This window comes from Mustela nigripes, chromosome 3, assembly GCF_022355385.1.
Source record: "Mustela nigripes isolate SB6536 chromosome 3, MUSNIG.SB6536, whole genome shotgun sequence".
NCBI lineage: Eukaryota > Metazoa > Chordata > Mammalia > Carnivora > Mustelidae > Mustela > Mustela nigripes.
In genome coordinates, this window is record NC_081559.1 from 190,936,866 (window position 1) to 190,950,248 (window position 13,383).

A 13,383-nucleotide genomic window follows, 5' to 3' on the forward strand; every position below is an offset into this window, starting at 1 on the left:
AGATCTGCTCATGGAACCAAGTGTGTTTATTCTATTAAAAAAGGCTAATAATGGATCGCTGTTGATGGTTTAATGAAATAATTTATGTAGGTGTTCAGTAAATGGTAAATTCCTCTCATTTTTATTTCTTCTACCATTAAATTTACTTTAAATCATAAGAAATTCCAGTTGACCCTTGACCATTGTGGGAGGATAGTGGTACTGACCTCTTGCATAGTCAAAAATCTGTGTATAACTTTTCACTCCCCCAAAACTTACTACTAATAAGCTACTGTTGACTAGAAGCCTTACCCATAACACAGTCGATGACCACATTTTGTGCATGTGTTAAATACTTTATTATTGCAATGAGATAAGCTAGATAAAAGAAAGTGTTAAAAAGGAATTCATGAGGAGAAAATGCATTTACACTACTGTACTGTATTTATTGTAAAAAGATCCGTGCGCAGACGGACCCATGCAGTTCAAACCCGTGTTGTTCCGGGGTCCACTGTACTCACTGCGTTAGTTTCCTGTGGCTGCTGTGATGAATGACCACAGATTTGGTGGCTTTAAACAACAGAGATTTATCAGTTCCGGGGACTAGATGTCCAAAATCAGTGTTGGGCAGACCATAGTCAAGGTGGAGGTGGTGGTTCCCCTCTAGCAGCGAATCCTTTCCTTGCCGGTGGCAGCTCCGGGTGCCTGCCAGCTTGCCTTCCCTTGTGGCCTTATCACTCTGGTCTCTGCTTGTTGATTTCTGTCCGGTCTGGCATCTCTGTTTGCTTCCCTCTTCCACGTGATATCATTTAGCCCCCGCTCCCCCCCGCCCGTGATTCAGAGTACTCCTCCCTTCCCAAGATGCTCAGCTGATAATCACGTCTGCAAACACCCTTTTTCTAAAGAAGGCAACATTCACAGAATGACCCTCCCGGATGGAGGCGGAGTGAAGGGAGCTCACTCAGTGTCACTGTTGAGGGCACTTTTTAGGGGATGCTGTGTTCCTTAACCAGATCTATCATTTTGACTGAAGATAAGTTCTCATTTCACTGTCAGATTTTTTGTTTTGTTTTGTTTTGTTTTTTAAGATTTTTTTTTTTTTTAATTTCATTGTCCGAGAGAGAGGCAACGAGAGAGGGAGCACAAGCAGGGGGAGTGGCAGGCCGAGGGAGAAGCAGGCTCCCCTCCGAGCAGGGAGCCTGATAAAGGACTCGATCCCAGGACCCGAACTGAGGCAGATGCTTCACCAACTGAGCCGTAGGCATCCCTCACTGTCAGGTTTTAAATTAAGTTTAAACAGATGAGGAAAGCAGAAACGTTTTGGTGTTTTGAGTATAGTATCTGCAGAAACCCCTCCATCTACCCAGAAGAAAAATTAAATTCTTTCTCTTGATGACACAGGTCCATGGCTTGCCACCGACAGCCTTTCCGTTGTGTCGGCAGTGAGTACCGTCCCTGTGGCCTGTGGCGGGTGTGGCTGGATCGCAGTGGGCGCTGGGCAGAGCGCCTCACACACCCCTACCTTCTGTCCTCCGTTTGACCGTGGGCTTCCGCGGCACCAGACCTTTCAAATACTCTGCCTTTCTCTTCCTCGAAGAGGTACCCAGAGCCCTCCTGTGTTCTTTCGTAAGGCCTCACTCCGTTTAGTCTTTACTGATTACTTTGCCATATTTCCTGTGTTCCACCCCCCGCTGGAAACTGTTTATTTCATGGCGCTGGGGCTCACGTCCTTCCCACACGCCCGTGGACATCGTCCCTCTGCCTGCAGTTCTGCGTCCTTCCCGGCCCTCTCCTCTTTACGTCCCGCTGCTCTCTGGGTCTCACACCGAAGCTTACTTTAACACCCCGACTTACTACTGACTGAGTACTTTTCTAAGCATTAACAGATATTAACTAGGTTACGCCTCATAACAGCCCTGTGAGGGCCACTGGTGTGTTCACTCACCATTTCTCAAGGGAGGGAGGTGATGACGCGCCCAAGATTTGTAGACCCCGGTTCCACCGTCTATGCCTTTCTCCTCTCTTGGGTCCTCCCTTGCATTTCAACTAGAGCTGGGCTTCTCTCCATCCATCGTGCTGCTGCGTTTCCTCCATAGAGCTTTGGTTCTGTCCCTTTCACTGCACTTTTATTGCAGCCCAGGATGGCACCTTTAATACAATCTATGGTGGAAATACTTTTATGTTTTTTACTACTTTCTCATTAAATCACATATAGTAACTTGCCAAACTAGTATGCGCATCTCACAGAATAAAAAATAAATGGTTGTGGGAATTAGGACAGAAGGTTACCAAACCCCAAGAGTTAGGTTAGCACACAGGAGTACAGTCGCAGAGATGGTCTTCAAATTTTGCTTTGAACTTCCTTGTAGCCAGAGCTTAGGAAGACGTTGTCATAGAATCACACTGTTTCAGGGTCTAAAAGAGTAATAAAACAGAAGACAAACATACTCCTCGAAGCACAGGGCTTTGAGGTCCTGAGACCTGTGAGAATTGTCTCCAGTGCACAGTCTTAGTAGGCCTTTGCTGTATCCAATCCCTCAGTCCGCCATTTTGATTTTACCTTTAAAATAAACCTGAAGTCTGGTTTTCATCAATCACCTCTTCCTCCCCACCTCAGTCTAGCCACAGTGCTCTTCCACTTTTCATCTGCAGTCTTTAATAACCTGTTAAAGTAGATTTTGTCTTCTCCCTGCTTCAGTTTTTTGGGTGGCTCCCTTTGCCTCTAGGAGAACGTCCAAACTTCCTGCTGTGCTCGAGGACACACTCATAAACTACTGATCTCCTTGCCCTTTCGGACATTGTGGTTTTCTGCACTGTGGTCTGGCTGGCCTCCTAACTCTCTGACCAGCTGGCCAAGCTTATTTCCTTCCCAGGCCTTTTGCATTCACTGCCCCCACTGACCCCACCTCGGGATGCTTTGTCCAGGCCTCACATGGTAGGCAGACACAGGTCCATGCCTAGGAAGCCTTACCGAGCACCTTCTTGAGAGTCATTGTCCCCCAGTCCCAAAGCTGGGGTCCCTTCGTAGCATTTATCACACTGAATTCTACCTTTTTTGTTCACATTTTCATTGGCTTCTCCTCAGGATAATATAAACCCGTAAAGACTCTTGTGTCCCTAGGACCTGGCATAAAGGAATCACTTAGTAAATAATTGTTAAGTGACTGCGGTACAATAGCAAATTCTTTAGGCTCTTGCTGATCAAGTGTCAGTCATTTGCAGTATTTTGTGTTGATGTAGTTCGCTGTCCCAAGACTGAATGCACTAGGGGATTAGCTTTGTGGGAATGGTCATGTGGCTATCACCGTTTTAGAATTTCAGAGTGGAATAAATTATTACTGGAGGCTTCATGAATGTTGCCCATTCTTACCACTTCAGGATACTTTTCTGCTGAAAGATGTAAATGACGTAAAATTAAATCCTGCAGTGAGAAGTTTTAATAAACTCTAAATAAGTCTTTCATTTCAGTTTCAAATGTGAGAACTAAACTTAACACCTGTTATAACTCAGGAGGTGAGGAAGTTTCCTCACTTCCGGTCTGTCCTGTGCATGCCTCCAGGGACGCTGCTGTGAAGTGTGGCCTGCTGGCCCTTCGGGGTCTGTGGAAGAGCAGAGGGAAGCTGGAGAGGGGGCCACTGCAGGCAGCATACTTTGGGCAGGCCCCCTCCTCCACCCTGACCTGCTGCCCAGCAGTCTCGGCCAGGCTGTCCTGGACCCGTGGGGATGCTCTTCTGCGCCTTCTTTGAAACAGCTGGCTTGTTCTGTGCTGCTTTCCCGCTGACCTTTACTCTGGCCGGCTGGCCCTTCCTCCCAGGTAGCAGGCAGTCTTAGCTCCCTGCAGGTGAGACCAAAAACAGTAGGAAGAAGAATGGACCAAGCAGATGAAGGCTGTCTTTCTGAGTAGTGAATCATGTTCATCAGCACGGGGAGCTGAATGTGGTGGTTTGGACCCAGGATATAAAGCTGACTCAATCACTCAAGGCTTTTAATAAGCTTTCATTAAATTGGGGACATTTTCAACTCTGGTTTCTATAATTTTCTTACCTGCTCCTTCCTCTTTTCTTTCATGGACTGAAGTTCCACAGTAAATCTTTGGGTGGTATTTCCCAAACTCTCTGCCAAGGTGCTAGGGTGCTGCGGCATTCCCCGGGACCCCGCAGTCCTCAGCATCGCGTGGGCACCGCTCTAGCTCTCAGCGTAAGGGAGTTATTTATAGTTTCAACATTAGATTGTGCCCCATTGATGTCTTCTCTCTGTAAAACCAGTGTTTTGGCAGTTGCTGTGTTGAGCAAACAAGTAGGCACGTTCTGTAGAGCGCTATCTAACCTCTTCCGTACGGGGCCGGATGGGACCCTGGCGGTCACATGTCCTCCTTCACATTGATTTCCATGTGATTTCACCGTTTTTTAAATCCATCGTGAATGATATCAGAGATGCTGATGATTGTTTCAGTGATTGAAAGTGATAGATTTTCTCCCATAGTGTAGGAAGTTATGAGAAGTGTTATCAGGAACACTGAATAGTTAAAATAAGAGTCTTAAATATTTCACTAGTATATGATAAGATTTGTGTTAATCTACCCATCTATATTAAAAGGTCTTTTTTTTAAATAAGGAAAGGATAGATATAGGAGAATGACAATATACTTCTTTTTCTACTAGTCCGCATTATTGATACACGTTGTCTATTAAAAAATAACAACATTTTCCTTGGGATATAACTTAAATTATTTGATTTTCTGTTGAACTGACCTTCTCAGGACATTCTACCACCAAACTGTCAGAACTCACCCTCTTGTCTTTCCTTCTGATTTCATAAAAACTTAGGTATTGGTACATGACATGTATGCCGTACTTCCCAGGCAGAGAGTAGTAGAGGATTTCCCTGGGAAATGAATTTCTCTTCTTTTCCTGCCATAAGGTTCATGGATTTCTCCTACTGAGCTGCTTCCTCCTTCCTCAGTATCCACTTGCTTTCGGTTCCAACGGTCCCTGGGGGCATATTACTGAGTGGCCATACTGGAGTGGATTAAGGGGAAAATGGAAAATGTGTGGTTTCTTTAAAATCATTTTAATAGGCTTTGGGAAGACAAAATCCATGGCAAATAGTGTTATAAGGAGTGTGAGAACTCGGTGCAAGAACTTGTGATTCCGAAGCCAGCCAGGGGCAGGCAGGTAAGAATGGCAGCACAGCGCGGGTCTCCTGGTCACGGTGAGGTCGGCCGCACATGTGTCAGGTGCAGCACACAGTCAGGTCAATGTTCTCAGTCCCCTGTAGGCGTCAGTGCCAACTGGAGGAAGGTTTTTTTTTTTTTTTAAAGATTTTATTTATTTATTTGTCATAGAGAGAGAAGCGAGAGCAAGCACAGGCAGACAGAGTGGCAGGCAGAGGCAGAGGGAGAAGCAGGCTCCCTGCCAAGCAAGGAGCCCAACGTGGGACTCGATCCCAGGACGCTGGGATCATGACCTGAGCCGAAGGCAGCCACTCAACCAACTGAGCCACCCAGGTGTCCCTGGAGGAAGGTTTTTGACACCCAATTTACTGCCTGATTTTTCCCTACAATAACGGTAAACGAGATCTACTGATAAGCTGAGCCATTTGGAGGCAGACAGGACCGCAGAGTGTTCCCCTGCAGCGGACTCCTCCCACCACACCCCGGTTGTTCAGAAGCTTTAACACATTTCTTCCTCTTTGAAAATCAGTCCGTCTATTCTTGCTGTTAGGTCATTTAATGTCACAGTGTTTCTTCGAGCTCTTTCTGTGACAGTATTGAAGTTACAGAGATGGCTAAGTCGTCATTTTGACTTCAGGGAGTTTCAGAAGTAGAAGTCACAGAAACAAGTAATTATGGCAGAATAGTGTAAAAAGGGGATGGGAGATATAAAAACAAGTGGAATGGAAAGAGAAATGAGGGGGCAAATAATTATTTAAAATATTGTATTCATTTGAAAGAGAGCACAGGAGTGGGGAGCGAGAGGGAGTGTGGGGCTCAACCCCAAGATCCCCCGATCATGACTTGAGGCAAAGGTAGATGCTTAATTGACTGAGCCACCCAGGTGCCCCATTGGGTACAAATAACATGGGTATAGGGCAGGAGAGTGCGAGAGGGAGGTCATCCTAAGCGGAGGAGCAGAGACTAGAAAGCAGAAAAGATGGGGACTGTGCTTGCAATTTGGGTGTGACTCTGGGAAGATCAGTCCCCTGGCTCTTTGGAGCTGTAGGGCCTCCTCGGGTTTCTCCCCAAGCTAAGCCCTGGTTTCCTCAGCTGTAAAATGGAGCTAGAACACTGAGCACATGCTAATCCAGACGCTGCTTAATTTTTATCATGTCCGTGGGCTTAATTTATTCAAGCCCAACTGTTCATGATTCCTTTTCCGATTACACAAAATGATCCCACATTGCAATTTGAATTCTTATGGAGGACCTTGGGCAAAGTACGCATCTCTCTTAATCTCCTTTACTATTAATTCACTGTTACCAGAGAGGAAGACTTGTCCTCAAAGTTGCAAAGGCAGAAATAGGGCTGTTAGTTAGAAATGATAAAGACTTTTGCAATTTTTATTTTTAAATAAAGAAGAAAGGTACAAGCATGCTTACAGAATTGGAAGACAGTGACAGGCTTCAAAGTAAGTAATGAGCTCTCTGTCTTCAGGGGGATACATCACTGGTGGGAAAGAGAAGATAAATGCATTTCTTGCACTTTATAAGAGGTTGTGTTTCTCATAGTGTCTTAAATTGTCAGTAGTTTTGCTAATAACTAGTTGGTAACTTTTTGAGGAAGAAACAAATGGCCTTAGATTTATTTTGTACTCTGTACAATGTAGGATAATGAAACAGTTGCTCATAATTTTTTTTTTTTTAATTGTGTTGGAAATGGGATGGATCCCAGAATGAAGAACAGGTCTGTATGTTCTGGGTCGAAACCAGGAGCAGCAAGAGTTTGTTGGAAATGGAACTCCAGACCTCCTGGCTCCCGACACAGGTCCTCAGAGGGTGATGAGGATGCACAAGTGTGGACAAGCTGCCAGAGAGCCACATTTCAGATCATCTTTAAAGGTGTTAAGAGGAAGGGCTGCCAGAGGGTCTGGAAGCTTCGTCGTCACTGGCTTTGACAATTTCTTTTGCATGTTCTGAGGGATTATAACCTTAGGCTGTGTTCCCTGTTTGCTCTTATCTAGCCTCTCATTCACTTGTCAACCTCTGGCAAGAAGGGAAAGTCTCCGAATAATTAAGTTTTCCTCTCAGAAAACCGCAGATATGAAAACAAGTCCATGAGTTTGTTCGGGAGTCTGTGGGAGAAATAATTGCCCCTTGGGTGGTTAGTACACCAGGGCATGGGCCTCAGGCAGCGCCCTGGAAGGTTAGCTTCCCGCTGTGATACTGGTGGTACCAAGCTAAGACCCTGCCCTCGGCTCGCTCGGGCACCCAGCTTGTGACCAGCTGTGGTTCTTGCCCAGCCAATAATGCCGGGGCTGACTTGAGCACTCAGGGCTTTTGCCACCAAAGTCATTGTTTTACCCAGTACTTTTTCCTCCTCATAAAATTTATAGATAAAGGCCAAACAGTGTAATAGTGTATGTTTATTCTCTTTCTCTCCCAGACTGCATTACTGCTGTGAAAAGGGTAGAGTGTACATAAAGGTGCTGTTGCTAACCGATGTGATTGATACTTTCTTTTGTTCTCCCCTTGTCCTCTGGTAAGTGGCCCAAGGAAGGTGTCAGGACAGATTCCAAGTGGAAGACTGCGTAATAATTACCACTTACGAAATGGCTGTGTCAGGTTAGGCACTTTATACCTTCTGTGGGTAGCTCTCATGACTGTCTGTGAGAGCTAGGTATTAGTGAGGCTATTTTACAGGTAGAAAACCGAGGCTCAGCAGCTAAGGGACAGAGCAGATTTGAGGATGGGAATGCTGGAGCTGAAGGCATGTACTCTTTCATCACATGCTAAAACAGCTGGCAGTCTATAAATAATTAGTTCCTGATTAGTCATTCAAATTATTGTTCCCGTGAAAGTACCTGTTCACAGACTTTTCTAGATTATTTCCACATGTGAGTTTCAAACCAGGAACCAGGTTCTCAGTGCTGAAGAACGCAAACAAAAAGAACCGTGACCATTACACCGATTCCTCGGCTTACAAAGCTTTCTGTTCAGAGATGTGATCTTCCTTCTTTCTCATTAGCCTCATTCTGAACAGTGTGGCAACCTAATTTTATCAATTTCAATCAATTTTTTAAGTAAAAAAAATAATAAATTCCCACTGATTATTATCTCATTTAACAGACACTTTTCCTTTTCTTATCCCCATATTATCATTCCAGCTGTTAAACTTTACCCTGAACTTCGTTTGTCGCATACGGGGGGCATTCTGCATAGGATCTTTATGTTAGCCGCTACTTCCTGCATGTCTCCGTCTCACCAGAGTATCCTTTGAAGCAACTATACTGTTTCACGCAGTTCCCATGGAATTGCAAACACATAAAAATGAATCTTCGAAGGGTCTTTCCTAGATAAGTATCCAGAGCTACATATATCAAATGACTTGTCTGAAATTCTGTAACAGGTAGTTTACTGTGATTCCATATACCCAGAGGGCACATAACCAAACAGTGTTGATGGTGCTGGGGAAGAATTGTGAGCCTTTTGAATATATAAATTTATGTCTGTCAATTTAATGGAACACTTAATTTATAGATTGAGAAACCATGTTGAATAATTTGTGGTCCATATAGTACCTTAGATGGCAAGGATGGGGTATTAGATAAGGAAGCAGGAGCCTTAGTTTGGATATACACAGATTAACTGAAATATCACATATGAATTAGATCTACTGTAATTAGAAACTACTCTTTTCTCTAATCATATTAAGATGTTTCTAGATATATCCTGGAGATAAAAATATGAGTAAGACAATTTATAGTGTCTGTCATTGTAATTCAGTGATTGAAATGTACATAAATTGTTGATCTTGATGGAGTAGGAGATGTGGTAGGTACTTTCTGTGTCCTGTGTCGTTTTTCTGCACACTATTACTAAGAAATGGGTTGTGTAACCCAGTTCACAGTGGAGTAACTAGCTTGGAAAATTCAGATTTGATTTGTTTGATTAACTGGAAGGCAGAACTTAGACAGTAACAAACATAGTCTATAATTGAATTCAGGTCTGACTCCCGTGACCTTTCTCTTGACCACCACTTTTACTGTGCCAATTTGTATGGCCTAGGATGAGCAAAAACAGACCTAATTTATATAATACTTACAAAAGGAATAATACAAGTGACCTAAGGGTGAAAGTCTTAAGATTTTGCATCTTTTCGATGGCTTTAATGTTTTGAGAAGTACTGGTCAGGTTCTTTGAAGATGTCCCTCATCTTGGATGGGTCTAATGTTTTTCTCAAGATAAGCCTGGGGTTACGGGTTTAGGGAACAAAAACCACGAAGATGAAGTATCATTTTCATTTCGTCCTGTCATTTTCATCACGTGCTATCAGTGGTGTCTACTGTCCACATGACTTTGTGATGCTGATGTTGCCTTGGTAACTGCGCTAAGGTCATAGTTGTTGGGTTTCCCTACTTAAAGTTGAATTTTTTTCCCCCATGAAGGGTAGAATACCTACATAAATTATTGCAGGATTTTCTTCTTCTCTCCAGTTTGTTATTTCAATCATTTGTTTATATTAGTGTGGACTTATGGATATTTATATTTTATACATTGGGTTAAAATCCAATACTGCTTTATTTTACTCATGTTGTCTTAGCTTTGGCCTGTGGGTATTCTTTTATTTGGCTTCTCTACTCTTCTCATATACCCTCATAATTTTTTTATTGGTTATAATATGTACATATGTATATTTATTTATTTTTTGAGTACGTCCTTGCCTTCTGTCCTACAAGTTGCTCCAGCATCATCTTGCATACTTCCTGCTCTAGTCCTGGAATTGGCCATTTCTCCAAGGAGCCCCGGTTCCTTTTATTGGAGAATGGTGTGAGAGACCAAGATCTGGGTGCTAGTTCTGTTTCTTGCTGCTGGTAGGTCCTTGCTTCCGGGCCCCGTCAGCTGACAGAGTGAGGAAACATATGTATTCTACTAGCCCATGTATGTATACACATCTGTGTATGTTTCTGTGTGTGACTGCTTGTACCCATAGTAAATGAATCAAGAGTTGATACTCATGTCTCCGATTCCAGTCCATAACCATAGTGTTCATTCTAGCCTCATCCGCTTGCTCACCTGTAACCTTCACTCCCGCACAAGAAGTGTAGCTTCCATTATCCATCTGTCACCTAGAGCAGTGCTTACGTGCATTTTCTTTTGCCTAGTCTTATAAGCTTCACTCATTTCTAAATTTATTTTACTTCTCAACTTCATAAAGATGTTTTATATGTTTTTAATGTAGTTAAAATATTTTGTCACATTTAGCATTACATCTTAGAAGCCCTCGATTTCCTAAATTATATATATGTACACACACACACACACACATATATATATATAGTTTGCTTACGTTAATGTTCACTCTTCATGCTATAAAGTTCTGTGGGTGTTGACAAATGGCTTTGTGTCACGTATCCAGCATTTCAGCATCCTGCAGAATAGTGTCAGCCCCCTGAAGTGTTCCTACGGCTTTCTTTACCTGTTCAACCTTCCCTCCTTCCCTTAACCTGCAGCAACCACTGGTTCTTGGTTTGTTTTTTTAACTCCTCGCTAGTTTTTTTTCTTTTCCACTGTTTCCTATCATTGGAGTCAAACAGTACGTAGCCTTGGCTTCATTTAGTTAGAAACATACATTTTAGGTTCATCCATAGCTTTTCCTGGTTTGTGAGCTTATTTCTCTTCAGGACCAAATAATATTCCTTCATATGTGTGCTCCCCAGCTTGCTTATCCATCCCCCACTTAAAGGGCATCTTGGTTGTTTTAGCCACTATGTGTAAAGCTTCAGTAGACATTAATGTGCAGGTTTTTGTGTGGAAGCAGCTTTTCAAATCAGGTGGGTAAATACCTAGGAATACAGGTGCTGGGTTGTATGATAATACCATGTTAACTTCATAAGGAAGTGCCAAACTGTCCTCCTGAGTGACTGTACTCTTTTGCTTGCCCCTTGGCAATGAATGAGAACACTTGTCTTTCACATTTTCAACATCAGTTGGTATATTCAGTTTCTTTTGATTTTATTTGTTCTAATAGGTTTGTTTTAGTTTGCAGTTCCCTAATGACAAGTGATATAGAATTTTTCCCCCCTTTGGTTATTTGCCATCTGTATAACTTCTTCACTGAGCTGTCTCTTCTTTTGCCCATTTTTTAATTGGATTTTCTTATTGTGGGTTTCAAAAGTTCTTTGTATATTTTGGACAGCGTGTTTTCTATCAGATACGTTTTTCGTAGACATTCTCCCCTTTTCTGTGACTTGTCTCTTCATCTCTTAACAGTGTCCTTCTCAGAGGAAAAGTCTTTAATTTTAAGAAAGTTCAGCTTACTAATTTTTATTTCGTAGATAATGTTTTTCATACTGTTTCTAAAAACTCATCATCAAACCCAAGAAATCACACTGATTTCTTGATTTCTTCTGAATTTTCTTCTATGAGTTTTATATTTCATGTGAGGTCTCAAGTCTATTTTAAATTAATTTTTATGAAAGATGTCTCTGTGTTCTTTTCTCTGTCTGTCTGTCTGTCTTTTGGTAGTATATGGATGCCCATTTGCTTGAGTACTATTTGTTTAAAAGACTTTTTCATAGCATTTTCTTTGCAACTTTGTCACTTTACTATATTTCTGTGGATCAATTTCAGGTCTGTCTCTTTTGTCCCACTGTTCTGTGTATCTATTTTTCCATCAATACTTACTACCTTGATTATTATAGCTTTATAATAAGTCTTGAAATCAGATACTGCAATCATCCAAAATTTTCTTCTACAGTATTTTGATGTCTGTTCTGGGTCTTTTGCCTTTCTATATATTCTCCAGAATGTGTTTGTCAGTCTACAAAGTAGTTCTCAGGAATTTTACTGGGTTATATTGAGTATATAATATAGGTCAAGATGGGAAGGATTGGCAACTGAATAGTATTGACTGTAACAATCATTAAGCATGGGATATTTCTTCTTTGATTTATTTCATCAGAGTTTAAATGTTTTCTCAAGTTTTGCTTATGTTGAGCTATTCTTGATACAGCTTGTTTCTTCTGTCCTCTCTGACTTGGAATCTCGTATTTTATGTTAGACATACATAAATAAGTTGAATTCTACCTTAGAAAATACCTGTATTTATTTAACTTAAGAATGGTATTTTAAATTACTGTGTTCAATACGTTATTTGGGAAGTTACATTTAATTTTCTCTTTCATCGAACTCTGATGTATACTTGTGTTCTCAGTTTGACGATCTTTCTAGCCTTAGTTTCCTTGTCCATAGACAAGTAGAATATAGCCCACTTTATGATGTAGGCATGAAGGTCGGATGTGACCCTGGCCTGGCATCACAAAGAAGTCCTCAGTAGATGATGCAGCCTTCCCACATGTCCTCGCTTACTACTCTGTGTCTTAGCCAGAAATTGAGTCTTGGGGTTTCTTTGATGTTATAATATTCATGACCACTGGATAAGCCTTAAATGACTAAACTTCCTTTCAGGATGTAGTTGTTTTTCGTTTGCTCTAATCTTCACTTTGCATTTGATTTCCTTCTTTCTTTTTACAGTAATATGGAATATTGATTTTCCTGAGGTGTAAATGCATGTGAACCGTGGCCTGGTAGAGAAATGATGACTATTGCTAACTTGCCCCTCTTGCTTGCAGGGGAAGGGGAGGAGTCACAGCCCGGCCAGTTGGAGTTGGTGTACCACGAGGGACGCCAGCTTCCAGGGGAGTCCTTTCCACCCGAGGGCCAGTGAGTCGGGGAAGAGGACTTCTCACTCCCAGAGCAAGAGGAGTTCCGCCAACTGGGTACCGACCTCCGCCACCACCCCCAACACAAGAGACGTATGGAGATTATGTAAGTGAAGGAGTCATGCAGCAGCTGTGCCGGTCTGATCAAGCCGGCCACACGCAGCATTGGCTGTTGTTAATAACCAAGTGTCCGCCCTCACTTGCTGTAGTCCTCAAAAATGCTACCTTAGTTCAGCGAACGTTTACTGAGTGCCAAATGAGATGTGATACTAGCAGTGTAAGAACTGAGAAGGACATAGCCTCTTTTGTCAGGTAACTTATATCTGTGATAGGGAGGATGAATCTGGCTGGTAGGGAGGTTCTAGCCCAGGATCACGGAGACCTGTCATCAGGCTCTTACGGGTTTTAATGTAACAGTCATTCATTCATGTTCCACTACAGGTTGCCTCTGAGTAATTCAGTCTTTTAAAAAAGAATCACCCACATATACCAAGTTGTTTTTACCCTGAAGTGTTTCCTCTTAAGT

General features: G+C 42.4%; 1 protein-coding gene across 3 annotated transcripts in view; it reads left to right on the top strand.

Annotated features, from left to right (window-relative positions):
* The window catches only part of KHDRBS3 (KH RNA binding domain containing, signal transduction associated 3), a 186,559-nt gene that overhangs the window by 104,649 nt on the left and 68,527 nt on the right, over nt 1-13,383 (top strand). For all 3 annotated transcript variants that reach the window (XR_009403285.1, XM_059395208.1, XM_059395209.1), the window contains exon 6: nt 12,768-12,963. Coding sequence is in view for 2 of the 3 variants with exons in the window: in XM_059395208.1 (XP_059251191.1) it covers nt 12,768-12,963 (196 nt within the window). In the remaining variant the exon portion in view is untranslated. The remainder of the gene's footprint in view (nt 1-12,767; nt 12,964-13,383) is intronic.